Genomic DNA, 12,880 nt, shown 5'->3' on the forward strand with positions numbered 1-12,880 from the left:
ATTTTCTGTTCTCAGCCCTATCCCGGGTAGTAGATTAGCATTGGGCTCTGTCTTTTGAAAGTTATGTTTTTATTCCCAGCAGTGGTCACACTGCTGACCATGTTGCCACCTCTTTCATCAAAGAGTGAGGGAGTAGTCTCAGTTATTTTCACAGACAAATGGCAAACCTCAATTGGGAGGCTTATATTGAGCATTGCAGGATTTAGGAGTTTACTAGGTTTGAGGGCAAAGAGTTCCACAGTTTTGTGTCTAGAACTTAAAATAATATCCTACCATGGGGCTCTGGGTTAAATGTGCCTTTTATGATGGACTTTTCTTTCTAAGTCTTATATTTTGTATAGGTATGTGTTTGGGACTAAGCCCTGTGAGGGTATTGCGAACTGCAGGTATTACGTAACATAACTTGTTTAGGAGTTTTTAATTAAAAACAAAAGGTAATTGAGACGGCTGCTATGAAGCCAGATGCATTATTAATCTCCTTAGAAACTCTATCTGGACCAATGCTTCAGAAGGATTGTGTCTGTCAGACATAAAAAATACTCGAGTATTTCTTTGGATTTTAATGCTTTTTTCATTGTCACCAGAATATCATGACATATATATTGACATTTAGTTTCACCCTATACGTAAGCTAAATTATTATGGCGTATCTTTAATCACGTGTTCACATTTCTGTGTTTCAACAGTCTGACTTACAATTCCTTTCTGGTGGCCAGGGGGAAGGCCAGGGGGATGAGACAAGGCAGTTCCATCTGTGGGCCACCGACCCTGTTAAATACTTGGGAATAATTGTCCAACGCTCTCCCTTTCAGACGGTGCAGCTTAATGATGGCCCAGTTGTCGATCAACTGCCTCACCAAATAGACATGCTGCTAAAGTTCCCCTTACTCTCGGAGGGACGCATCACCCTGATAAAGATGGTTGTCCTCCTTAAACAAGTATATCTATTCACAAACATCACTATATCCTTGGGCACACATTTCTTCACCACCCTCATTGCCCTTCTGACCACTTTGATTTGGTCACGCACGCCTGCCAGAATAGCATGGTACTTCGATACTCCAAAGGGGGGTTTGAAGTGCCAGACCCCTGAGATGTACTATTGTACTGCCCAATGCCACTTTTCCAAATTCTGGTACAAATCAAATGCCAACCTACCTTATTCACTTCCTGATCAAGACCAAACAAAAGGAATCTCTTTGGCCTCCTTACTGACACATGGGTTACCCAGACCCCTTGTTGGGCATGGAGGATGCTGCACCACAGGGTTGGTGTGACCTTTTTGTATTCCCCTGCACGTAAACTCAACAGAACCCCTACTACCCTTTATAGCAGAACACATAGTATAAAACACTCTCCGAAATGGCCTTGACGGAATTTGGCCATTTGTACCCAGATGTTACATTTCTCTCTCTGCACCTTTTTTGCCCACAGGTTACATTAAGGTGCGGGATATTATCACTTATGCGAGGCTACGCAACTCCATCAGGGACAAAATACCTGGCTTCCATGACAAACCGTCAGAGTTTCCCCTGCTGACACAACTTATTACTTCATCCAACACTACTAGGGAGGTCTCTAGATTATATACTATCATATCACTTTGCAGACTCAAGCGCTCGGATTAGGCAAAGTTGGCTTGGTAGGAGACATTTCTACACCTGGCATATATATCACTGGAGGGTCACTATGAACCAATCCTACCAGCTCTCACAAATGTGTCCATGGTGGGCGAGAATATGTTGGTTTTCTGCACTTAGCCTTGGAGTGTCCACAAATATATGCATATTGGCTAACTATCCTGCAAATAGTTGGGGCTATAACTACACGACACATAGAGGCCAATCCTCAAATCACTCTATTAGTTTAAGGAAAAAAATCTCTCAGAGTATAAGTTGCTTCACTACAATCTTCCTTGCGGCTGCTATTTTCCACCTAACACTCCATCTAGGGACTAGCAGTAGTATTGCAGGCTTTACAGCAGCTTTCAGATGGGGCATCTATCTTCGTACACTGAGCACACTTCGTCAGCTTCAGTATTTAAGCAATACTCCGTCTACAGTGCACCTCCCAATCGGTGTGTGGGTGTGCACATTATTGTCTACAATGCCAATAGCTGTAACTCTCCCACATGCGAGACCTATTGTATTGCAAATCCTGTACTGTGAATATTTCATGCTTCCACAGTTCTTACTGTGCCCTGAAAACTGTCGGAACGTGCTGCCTCCATCTCCAGAAGTTGAAGAGTTGCCATTTCCAACTACTACTTCAAATTGTAAAACTTGTGTCTCCAACTCTATTTCTACCCCTTTACATACAGTTTATGGTCCGATGGAGAAATTAATAAAGAAAATTGCGGCTGCTATTTTCCACCTAACACTCCATCTAGGGACCAGCAGTAGTATAGCAAGCTTTACAGCAGCTTTCAGAAGTGGCATCTATCTTCGTACACTGAGCATACTTCGTCAGCTCCAGTTTTTAAGCAATACTCCGTCTACAGTGCACCTCCCAATCGTCGTGACTCCAACTCTATTTCTACCCCTTTACATACAGTTTATGGTCCGATGGTGAAATTAATAAAGAAACTTGCGGCTGCTATTTTCCACCAAACACTCCATCTAGGGTCCAGCAGTAGTATTGCAAGCTTTACAGAAGCTTTCAGAAGGGGCATTTATCTTCATACACTGAGCACACTTTGTCAGCTCCAGTATTTAAGCAATACTCCGTCTACAGTGCACCTAACAATTGGTGTGTGTGTGCACACATTATCGTCTACAATGCTCTAACTCTCCCACATGCGAGACCTATTGCATTGCAAATGCTTGTTATTCATGTGTTGGTTTTGAAAACAGATAAATAAATGGCATTGTCATTTACAATGCCAATAGCTTAATCTCTTGCAAATGCCACACACAAACACACAGACCCACACACAAACACACAGACCCACTTACACACACAGACCCACACACACACAGAGCCCCACACACACACACACACAGAGCCCACACAGCCACACACACACACACAGCCACACACACACAGCCACACACACACACACAGCCCCACACACACACACACAGCCACACACACACACAGCCACACACACAGCCTCACACACACACACACAGCCACACACAGACACAGCCACACACACACAGCCTTTTGGGTAACATGTATACAGTACATACAAAGTGACTATCGTGGAAATAGAAGTTGCGAGTATGGGTGACAGCGTCAAATTGCTGGGCACCAAAAAGAGACTCGCAGGAGCTGTGTAGTTACCAATTTCTAGGTCACAGGGTCACTGAAGACATTAAATTAATAGTCCCGGGTAAATAAAGTAAGTGGGTTGGAGTCTTTTTTAAATGAATCCAAGGACTCATAACGCTGCTTCCAGTCCCTGGTTGCACAGAACTATTGTGTTGTTCTAAGTGGGAAGCAGTGCCAGATTGACTGCTTGAATGAAAGAACAATGCACAGGAAGGATTATGGAAAGGAGTTTGGTCAAGCGTGTCACCACTGTTTCCCTTTAATATTAAACAGACAGTTTTTATTCAATTATCTAAATCCCACAATCTAAGCGTGTGAATGTGGGCGGTTGTGCCACTGTGGTATGCGACGCTTCCTTCAGCTAAGCATTACCTGATTACCTGTCATTCAAGTTCTCAAAGGCATTGGAATATCAGGCAAGGCACGGGATCGGCTCTACCGATCCCTGCTGCTCGGCACACCAATGCTAATTGGCGAATAACTTGATCACGATGCATGAAACTCTCCTCCGGAAGCCGCCATCTTGCACCATGAACGGCGCAGCTTGGAGTCTCTTTCTGATGCCGTCACCGGCTCGACGCCATTGAAATGGGCAACACTTTATTGGATTGCGCAGACAGATGTCCAGGCTGCGCTTGCGTCCCCCGGACAACCCTGATACAGTTAGGGCGCATTTAAAAATGCTCCGTTTTGTTAAATGAACTCTCCTCAGCCCGCCCACTGCGCCGGGCCTCCACAAAACAATATTTGTATTTTTGTTTGCTTTGAGCGTGTTACTGGTGTTAGTGAACCATTATAGCGGTCCCCGTATCACGTAATTCGTATATAAATAAACAGTGGCATATTTTAACTTCAGCACAACCCCAATGAAAAGAACTCTTATGAAATAAAATGCCTACTTTTTCAAAAAGAGACCAACGTATGTACAAAAGAAAAACACAACGGTACACCTTAGCAAAGACAGTGTGTTGTCGAGGCATACACAGTGCGAGGCACAACATGACACAGCTGCTGAAATAGTTGTGCACATCTCCTAGCGTCTCCGTGAATGCGTGCAACCGTTTTCTGAAGCTGCACATTTTTAAATAACATAAACACATGGCCCAGGGAGGGCGCCCCTCCCTACACGCCGCTGAACACAGAGCTCACTCTGCCCCTGTTGGGCAGAGGCTGAGACATAAACATGCCCATACTGGCACAAGACTGTGACCTGAGATCTGCGAACTCACACACATCTTCAGCTGTGAGTTAAAAGTGGTTAGAAGAAGTGCACACAGAGCTGGGTATGCTCTTGGAGTTATGTTGCCGTAATCCATGTATAAAGCGCCTATACGGAAGTGTCTGCTCTCTCGGCCTTGTTACTGCAGAGTTTGTGGAATAAAGCCCTGTGCCTGCCCCTGAGATATGTGCACGTCTTACGAGAACTCTCCCCGTGTGTGAGTTCAACAAAAACAAGCGCTCGGAACAAGCCCCTGACTTCCTGCTGACATAAAAGGTTCCTTATCTTCTTTATGGGGCCATCTGGACCCATAAAGAAGATAAGAAACCTTTTACGCCAGCAGTAAGTCAAGTAAGCCAGTCTGAAAAGGACAGGGCTTACAGAGAAAAAAGAACGTCACCAGGACCTCTTCTCCAATGGCTGGCCAGCGTTTAGCATGAACGGTGAAGCCAGCCAATGTAGAAGAGGGGCGGGGATTAACCTCGCTAATGGAAAATACTCTATGTCATTAAATCTCGCCAGCTTGACTGCGCATGTGCGCAGTCTTTCGTAGGTCGAGACCTAAAAAGGAGAGTGGCTGTGCTCAGGGAGAAGACCAAGGTCCCCAGTAGCTCGAAATGGTTGTAAGACATGACAATTCGTAACAACGGGATCAAGACATTTGCTGTAATGAACGTCACAATCCAAAGATATCTGGAACCCCTTCAGAGTATATCTCGCCATGGTCACCTGACAGACACAGACAAGTCGGGAGTTAAAATTCCTACCTAACCTCTGAATCCCATGTGGATATGTAGCATTTCTGGGGATCCATGATGTCTGCTCCCATGCACTACATGGGTGTGATGCTGAATACTTTTTTCTGGGAAAGGTGTGCCTGAATTGCATCAATGCCGCTTAGAAAGTGGCTCAATGACTGCATACGGACATAAACCCATCTACTGGAAAACAGGCAGTTGACGACCACCGTTTCCTTATGTACAACTACCTTCTAAATCCTTTGTATGCTTCTTACTTTGGTTACCGCATGATTATTACTGTTTTTCCCTTTTCCTTCGCTTCTATTTGATGTAAGAATAAAACTTAAATTTAAAAAAAAGTATATTTTACAGTGTTCCATCTGTCTCATTACAAGTGCCTCATTGGAATTAAAAGATGCCAGACATTTAGGCGGACGGGGTCACCAACATCCAGATCCGAACCAGAGGGCAGGCCCCTTAAGGAAGCTGCGTGCCACCCAGCCAAAGCCACTTCACTAAGTAACCAAAAGGAGCCAGAAAGGCTACCATGCACGCCACTCCAACCTCGCCACACAGGCGAATCAGACTTTGACAATGGGATCAAGCAGTCCTTTTGTTAAACTGCAGATTCAAAAGCAAGTATCTGGAAAATAGAGTCGCAGTGCTCTTTTTGGATGTATTTAATATGCTGGCACAGCGCCATTTTAATTGCTGTTGCGTGGCTTTACAGCTTGCTCTCTGTATGCCTAAGACTGTCATCAAATAAAGGCACAGTGATATTCACTAATCGCTCCTGTGCATTAATTTGTTTTATTTACCACTAAGTAAAGATATGAAGAAGCTTTTTTTTAAAGATGCACTTAAAATACTGGCTCGACCACTTTCAACACTCACGTCATCCTCTGTCGTAAGGTCCCTCTTCTCTGAGCAACAACATAAATCTGCTAATGCACTTTGGGGGAAGAGGAGGAAGGAAAGGAGGTAGAGGCTGAAGATAAGGAAGAAGCAGTTGAGGAGGAGGAGATGAACCTTCATTCCATTGTTATGATAAGGTATTCTTTTTCTTCTCCTACCTTCTACATGAATAGATTTTCCATTATTCATGCTGAGAATTAGAAGCAACAAACAAACAATTTACAGCTTTAAATATAACAAAGCTCTCATCAGTATGCAACAAAGCTGTGCTTTATTAATAATAGAATGCTAATACCTACTGAAACACCTATCTACCGCTCATAACCAACCTATCAAGACAACCTACAATCACACCTGCCCACTATATTTGCTTACCTACCATGCCCAGACACACACATATTACCTACCATACCTACATCTTAACTGTACCAGTGTACCATACCTTACCTACATACCTGGTACCTACCACATCTAAACTAATTCCCGTTCTGTAGTGCATCTTTTTACACCTTCACTAATGTGGTGGTTTTCTTAATAAACAAAATGGGCAAGTTATGCATATGGGACCTTTGCAAACAAGATACTAAGGCCTGCTACAGAAAGCAATGTTTAACTTGAAGGACATGTAGTAACAGCCTAAGCTGCAGCAGACTGCATCAGGAAAGTTCCAATTAGAGATTTTGAAGCGGTATGAAAATATCAATGTAATTGTTTCTCTAAAAATAGCTAAACCAATTAACTTTCCAAATGCTTGTTTCTTTTTTTTTTTACTTAGGGCACCTGGCGCCTAGGGGAGCGTGGAAACACCTCAAGCAAGAACTTGGACGAGGAGTGGAGAAGTGTGGCTCAATGGTTAGAAAGGCAGTCCCTGATGCAGAGGTCTAGCCCGGGACCAGGGTCAATTCCCCGCCTCGGCGGGTCTTAGGCTCAAAATTCCACGGACCTGATAATTCTCGACTCGGTGCCTATTCCAATCATGGAGTCCCACTCTGCAACTCTGGGCAATAGCTTGCTTAATCTCCACAACGGCCCCCACAAGGCTAAGGATGCCTGACCTACACCTTGGGGGTGCCCAGGAGTGGACGCCTCACAGGGAAAGCCAGGATGGGTTCCACAGCGGTATTCGTACAAGCGCCTTGAGACCCTTGCGGTGAGTAGTGCGCTATACAAGTATCAATTTACATTTACAGGAAGGGTTGAGGAAGTCAAGATTTTGTACATCACTACAGTGGAATGAAGAAATGCAGGAAAGGCCCGGGCACACCTCCACCTTCAATTATTCACACAAAAAGGGGACTATTCCAAAGACAGCAGAAAATGAACGTCCCAAGCATTTGGTCATTAAAACTTAAGAGTTTCATTTTCAGCTCTCTTTGGAAAAATCCCCTAGGTACTCTGGTGTTTACGGAAGTAATGACTTCGACATTACTTTTAAATATTGTCATGCACGGTTACTACCTCTGGCATGCAGCAAGCATTAAATAATAGCTGAGAAAATGGCTCAGTGCGTTAAACGTTCTCTCCAGACTGCTGACATGACCTGAACGTCACAAGTACTTATCTCGGCAAAGCCATTTAGCTTAGATCATCTACAACATCCCGACGATCGTGTAATTTCTGTTACATTCATGCTACCGGATTTATCTGTGGCACTTGATACCGATAATCACCAGGTGCTTTCTGAAATCCCTGGAGAATTATGGTATAAATGGCTCCTTAGCTCTATAGTGGTCTGACAGCTTTCTGTCTGACCAAACCGTGGAGGTCGAACTAGGCCCCAGCACTTGTCTGGTTTGAAACATTTGTCTTGTGGAGTCCTCCTTTTCAATCTATATATAACCTCTGTGGCACAAGTTATCAAACATTTCAGACTTACCACACTCATATAAGCAGACGACACAAAGATTATTTTTGCAGTAGATGGTAAGCCTAGCTTACATTCTGAAAACTACTTGTATGAGTTATAAAGGTGGATGAGGCTGTATGCTGAATGACTGAAAGACTAAAATCTTCTTACATTTTTGCCAGTCTTCCCAATGAAACAGTGCTTTATGGGCCCCTACTAAAGGCCGGAATACGATTCTAGGGGAGAAGATGAAAATCCTTGAAAATCAGATACTCTGGTCTAACTAAAGAGGAGAAGCTAAAAGCAGTGACAATGACTTGCACGTTTCCATTCAGTTTGCTGAAGCGGATTGGGCACCTTTTTTAATAACATTTACATCTGCCAGGATGAACTACTGCAACACTGTCTACTATAGATTACCATTTAAATTGTTAAACAGATTAGAATTGGACCAGAAAGCGGCTGCTAGAGGTCCTGAAGATAAGAACATTGGATTCAGTTTCGATGGGCTTAGCTAAGCTCTATTGGCTTCCTGGGTCCCACAGAATCAAGTTCAAGTCATTCTGCTTAGTTCATAAAACATTTATACAACTATAGACCCAGCCCAGTAACCAAGAGGTACATACCATACATTCAAAGACATAGCCTGCATTCGGAAAAAGAGAGTTTGGTAAAAGAGCCCACTTTCCCTGGAAGTACCCTAGGAGCGATATCATTTTCAGTAGCCAGAGCGCTAATGTGGAATAGTTTACCAAGTACCTTATGAATAGAAAAATCTTTGTTCAACTTTATGAAGCTGTTAAAGGCATGGCTCTTTCGTTAACACTGAATCGTAGAAGCATCGACCATTTTAGCGCCAACATGCCCACGGGTAAACATTCGTGCTTCAGAAATACTTTAAATTAAATTATCTTGGACTCTTATTCTACCGTGACCAATAAATTCATTAATTAATTTGAGTAAAAGCAACACTTGCTATTTCCAGGCCTTATAGACGTCAAGCACTGCAATATGGATATTTCATTTATAAAGGTGCGCAAACAACTACATTGTTGCAGGTACAAATACAAAAAACACAAACGTTCTCAAAATATATGCATTACTTCAAATGTACATTAAGTCGTTAATTACAAATAAAAGAACTAACAACTACTCCTGTCATTTCAACCATCACCAATATAGCAAAAACGTGGTATTACCTGATTGCTTTGCCAATTCTTGCATAAAACTTGCTGAATACCAAACGCCCATACATTTACATCTTCAAATGAGAGAAGGCCGCTGTCATTAACAACATTTCTACAAGTACTTACTACTCATTGAAATGCAAGAGATGCAAAAAAGAAAACATTTAACTGAAAGCTTTGTAATACTTGCTCACACTTGCAAACCGCTGCCCCATCGCATACTTCCAATCTCCGGTGAGAAACTGGCCTCTGGATTGCTAGTGATGTCAAACTGTGATAAGCCAGCACTTGCCTGTTGCTAGGAAACGGTGCATTGCCAGTAGAAGCTGTGGTGATATTTTCACCTTCATCTCGCTGTCTGCTTGCTTGAAGGCTGAGAAGTCCTGCTTCCGCTCTCGATGAGTCACTTTCTTTTTCGTCCTGTTATCGGCTGTGAGGAACGGTATTATATTTGAGAAGGGTTGCAGATTCACATGTTGCAGCTACCAGACATGAAAGAATACAAAGTTTGGGGTTTCACAAAACTGCCGAACTTTACAAAAGGTTCTAAACATTTATCCATTTAGTGGATCACAAAGCACATTTTTACATTCTTGCACAAGAATGATTGGTGTTGATTGGAGAATCGGTTGTATAAGTTAAAAGTATGAAACATAAAATAACATTGTTATTACAAAAAGAGGGACTGATTTAGAGCCTGAAGGAAGGCCCTGGTGTCAGCTAGGTACGTTAAATTGCACACTATACTGCACACTGGACAGTGTTGCATTCCAGACTCATGATGTTGATGTGGAATTTAAAATGTTATGCAGAAATGCTGAAGTAGAAATGTTCCCTCTACTGACCATTCCTGAATTGCCAGAAGATCGCAGAGACACAGCAAAAGCTGAATTCTGGGATTTTACAGGGAAGGACATTGGACTTATAAAATGTGTAGATCCAGTCCAAAACAAATTTAAACCGAATTTTGTTTTTCCCAGAACATCATATTATCATTTGTCCCCAGCGACCATTGCAGGAATGCAGTCAGTAATCAAAGATATGCTTCAGAAATGGATACTAAAAAAGTTGATTGGGAACCCATGGAATTCATTTATAATGGGGTTGCAGAAGCCAAATTACAAGTATGGGATTGTCCTGAGGCAGATCAATGAAATAGCAGTGCCTTGTTGTCCTGTAGTGCCAACTCCTACTACTATACTTTTCCAAATTCCATGTACTGCACAATGGTTACAGTTATTGATCTATGCCACACTTTCTTTTCAGTGACCTTGCATGAAGATAGCCATTACTTATTCTCCCTTGCCTTCCAATAGAAGACAGTTATGTGGTGTCACATTACTCAAGGGCATACAGAAAGTCCCTCAATTTTCAATCAGGTCTTAAAGAAAAAATCTTGAGTCCTTGAAGATGTCTTGTGAGTCCACCCTTGTACAGTATATTGACAACCTGTTGGTAGCCTCAGATACCTGTGATGCCTGTAAATGCCACAACATTGCATTATTGAATCACCTGGCAAAAAACAGACACAAAGTGTCTCCAGGTAAACTGCAGTACTGTCAAAAAGAAGTTCAATATCTGGGACATATTACTATAAAAGGAGTCGGGAAGGTGTCACCAGAGAAAGTGGACACCATATTGCAGATGAATCCATCAAGAACAGAGGGAGATCAGGAAGTTATGAGGGGTGGCTGGCTACTGTAGACAGTGGATATCGTTTTTAACACTGAAACATGGAGAAGTCCTAAGACTGGCGGCTTATTTTTCTACCACACGTGATTCTGTAGTGGCAGGACTACCCGGTTGTTTGAAGGCAGTAGCCGTGGTGAGTGTTAATCTGGAAAAGAGTGCGAACATAGTGATGGGATATCCTTTAATTGTCATGGCCCCACGCTCAGTGGAATTACTGCTAAGACCAAAACTTAATACCTGACCCACAACAGACTTACCCGATATGAGCAGAGTTTGCTCACGTCGGATATTACAATCAAATGTTGCAATGTTTGGAATGTTTCTTCTTCAATGCCTGTAACTGAACAAGATAATAATTGTGAAGAGTTTGATCATGATTGCCTAAGTGTCCCTGAACTATGCACAAAGCCAAGACCTGATATTAAGAATGAACCACTAAATGAGCCATGTCAATCCTTTTTGTTGATGGTTCATGCCTGAGAGGAAATGAAATATACAGCAAAGGATCCCCTATACCATAAACAGATAAATTACTTGGGCAAACGCGTAACCTTAACACGTACCTTTGGGCAATTAAGGTATCTGATCTATTTCTTAATGTATTCCCTGTCACTCCTCTCTATACCGTATTCGTAGATTTTTGGTGTAATATATGTTTGTATCCCTTCTTCCAAAGAGGCATCTATACAAACAATAGACATGATCTGACATAAAATGACACAAAGCAAGTATTGATTTGTCATAAAATCTTTTTATCTAGTCATTCCTCATGTAAATTCATACTGCAAATGTAAAAACATATAATATTCATACAATACACATGTAGTACAAATTAGACATACACATATTTCAACATGTCGATTCATACATATAGTGCCTGTGCAGACTTAGCACTTAAACAGACATGTCTAAATGAAAATTCTCTAACAAAAACTTTGGGGATATATCATGGTCCCGTAAACAATTGATCCCATAGGTATCATGTGGCCCTATGTGGTCGGGGTTGAAGTAAAAGATATTCTAACGCAGCAATCTTAAAGAATATTAACATTTGCTTTGGGTTCACCCGTTACTAATGTAATCTTTTCATGGGGATATGCACCCCCTGGCCACTTTTGTAGTACGCCGACATGTTTCGATCCTCACATTAGACCTGTAGTTTGTCTTGAAGATCTTCCTCAGGGTTGGTGTACACCTTGTTAGGACACTACATTAAAAAAGATATGTGGCTGTCAGTTATATGGTGGAAAGGGGAAGAATTATTTTATTTATAAAGATTAATTAAAAGGATTTAAAAGGCCATTTGGATTTTGCCCATCAGTATGCTTTGGTTTAAATAACATAACACTCACATTCCTAGATGGATCTAGTTTAAAATCCAATGTCCCTTGATTACCAGTGTAGTATTGCGTGTACTGCATTTCCTGGTATCTTGCCCAGAATGAGAGCAGAGCTGCTTACTGGCTGAGGGTGGTCTTACTGATGTCCGATCCATTGACCCACTGGAAGTGTCGTATTGCTATTGCCTTGTATTATGCATGTATATAAATGAAGGGACACTTAGAGCAGCATTTGCAGTGTGCTCTATAAATGATGTGATCGAAGTTTCCTTCCTTCAATATGTTTCCTCTGCACAAGTTGCTGAGTTAACTGCCTTTACTTGAGCTTGCAGACTAACTGTGCAAATGAGAGTCACCAGCTTCACTGAGAGCAAGTATGGTTTTGGCGTAATTTATGACTTTGGGCAATTATGGTTAGCAGAGAGGTTTCCTTACTTCCACAGGATTGCCAACCAGGAATGGAAAACATGTGGAGGATTTGCTCAAAGCTTTGCAGTTACCCAGTGAAATTGCTGGTGTAAAATGTCCAGGACACCAAACAGGCTGCGGGTATGTTGCCATGGGCAACAGATACGCTAACTCCGTAGACAGGTATTGTGCATCACTAGCATGCTCATTTTTAAGGAGGTTTCATAAACGAATATGAGGGATAAAGTGCTTTCACAATG

General features: G+C 42.2%; 1 protein-coding gene across 4 annotated transcripts in view; it reads right to left on the reverse strand.

Annotated features, from left to right (window-relative positions):
- The window catches only part of CNNM2 (cyclin and CBS domain divalent metal cation transport mediator 2), a 1,082,606-nt gene that overhangs the window by 285,616 nt on the left and 784,110 nt on the right, over positions 1-12,880 (reverse strand). For all 4 annotated transcript variants that reach the window (XM_086922712.1, XM_086922710.1, XM_086922711.1 and 1 more), the window contains exon 3: positions 9,473-9,610. In XM_086922712.1, coding sequence (XP_086778838.1) covers positions 9,473-9,610 — 138 coding nt within the window. The remainder of the gene's footprint in view (positions 1-9,472; positions 9,611-12,880) is intronic.

The sequence above is a fragment of the Lissotriton vulgaris genome, chromosome 5 (assembly GCF_964263255.1).
Source record: "Lissotriton vulgaris chromosome 5, aLisVul1.2, whole genome shotgun sequence".
NCBI classification, from domain to species: domain Eukaryota; kingdom Metazoa; phylum Chordata; class Amphibia; order Caudata; family Salamandridae; genus Lissotriton; species Lissotriton vulgaris.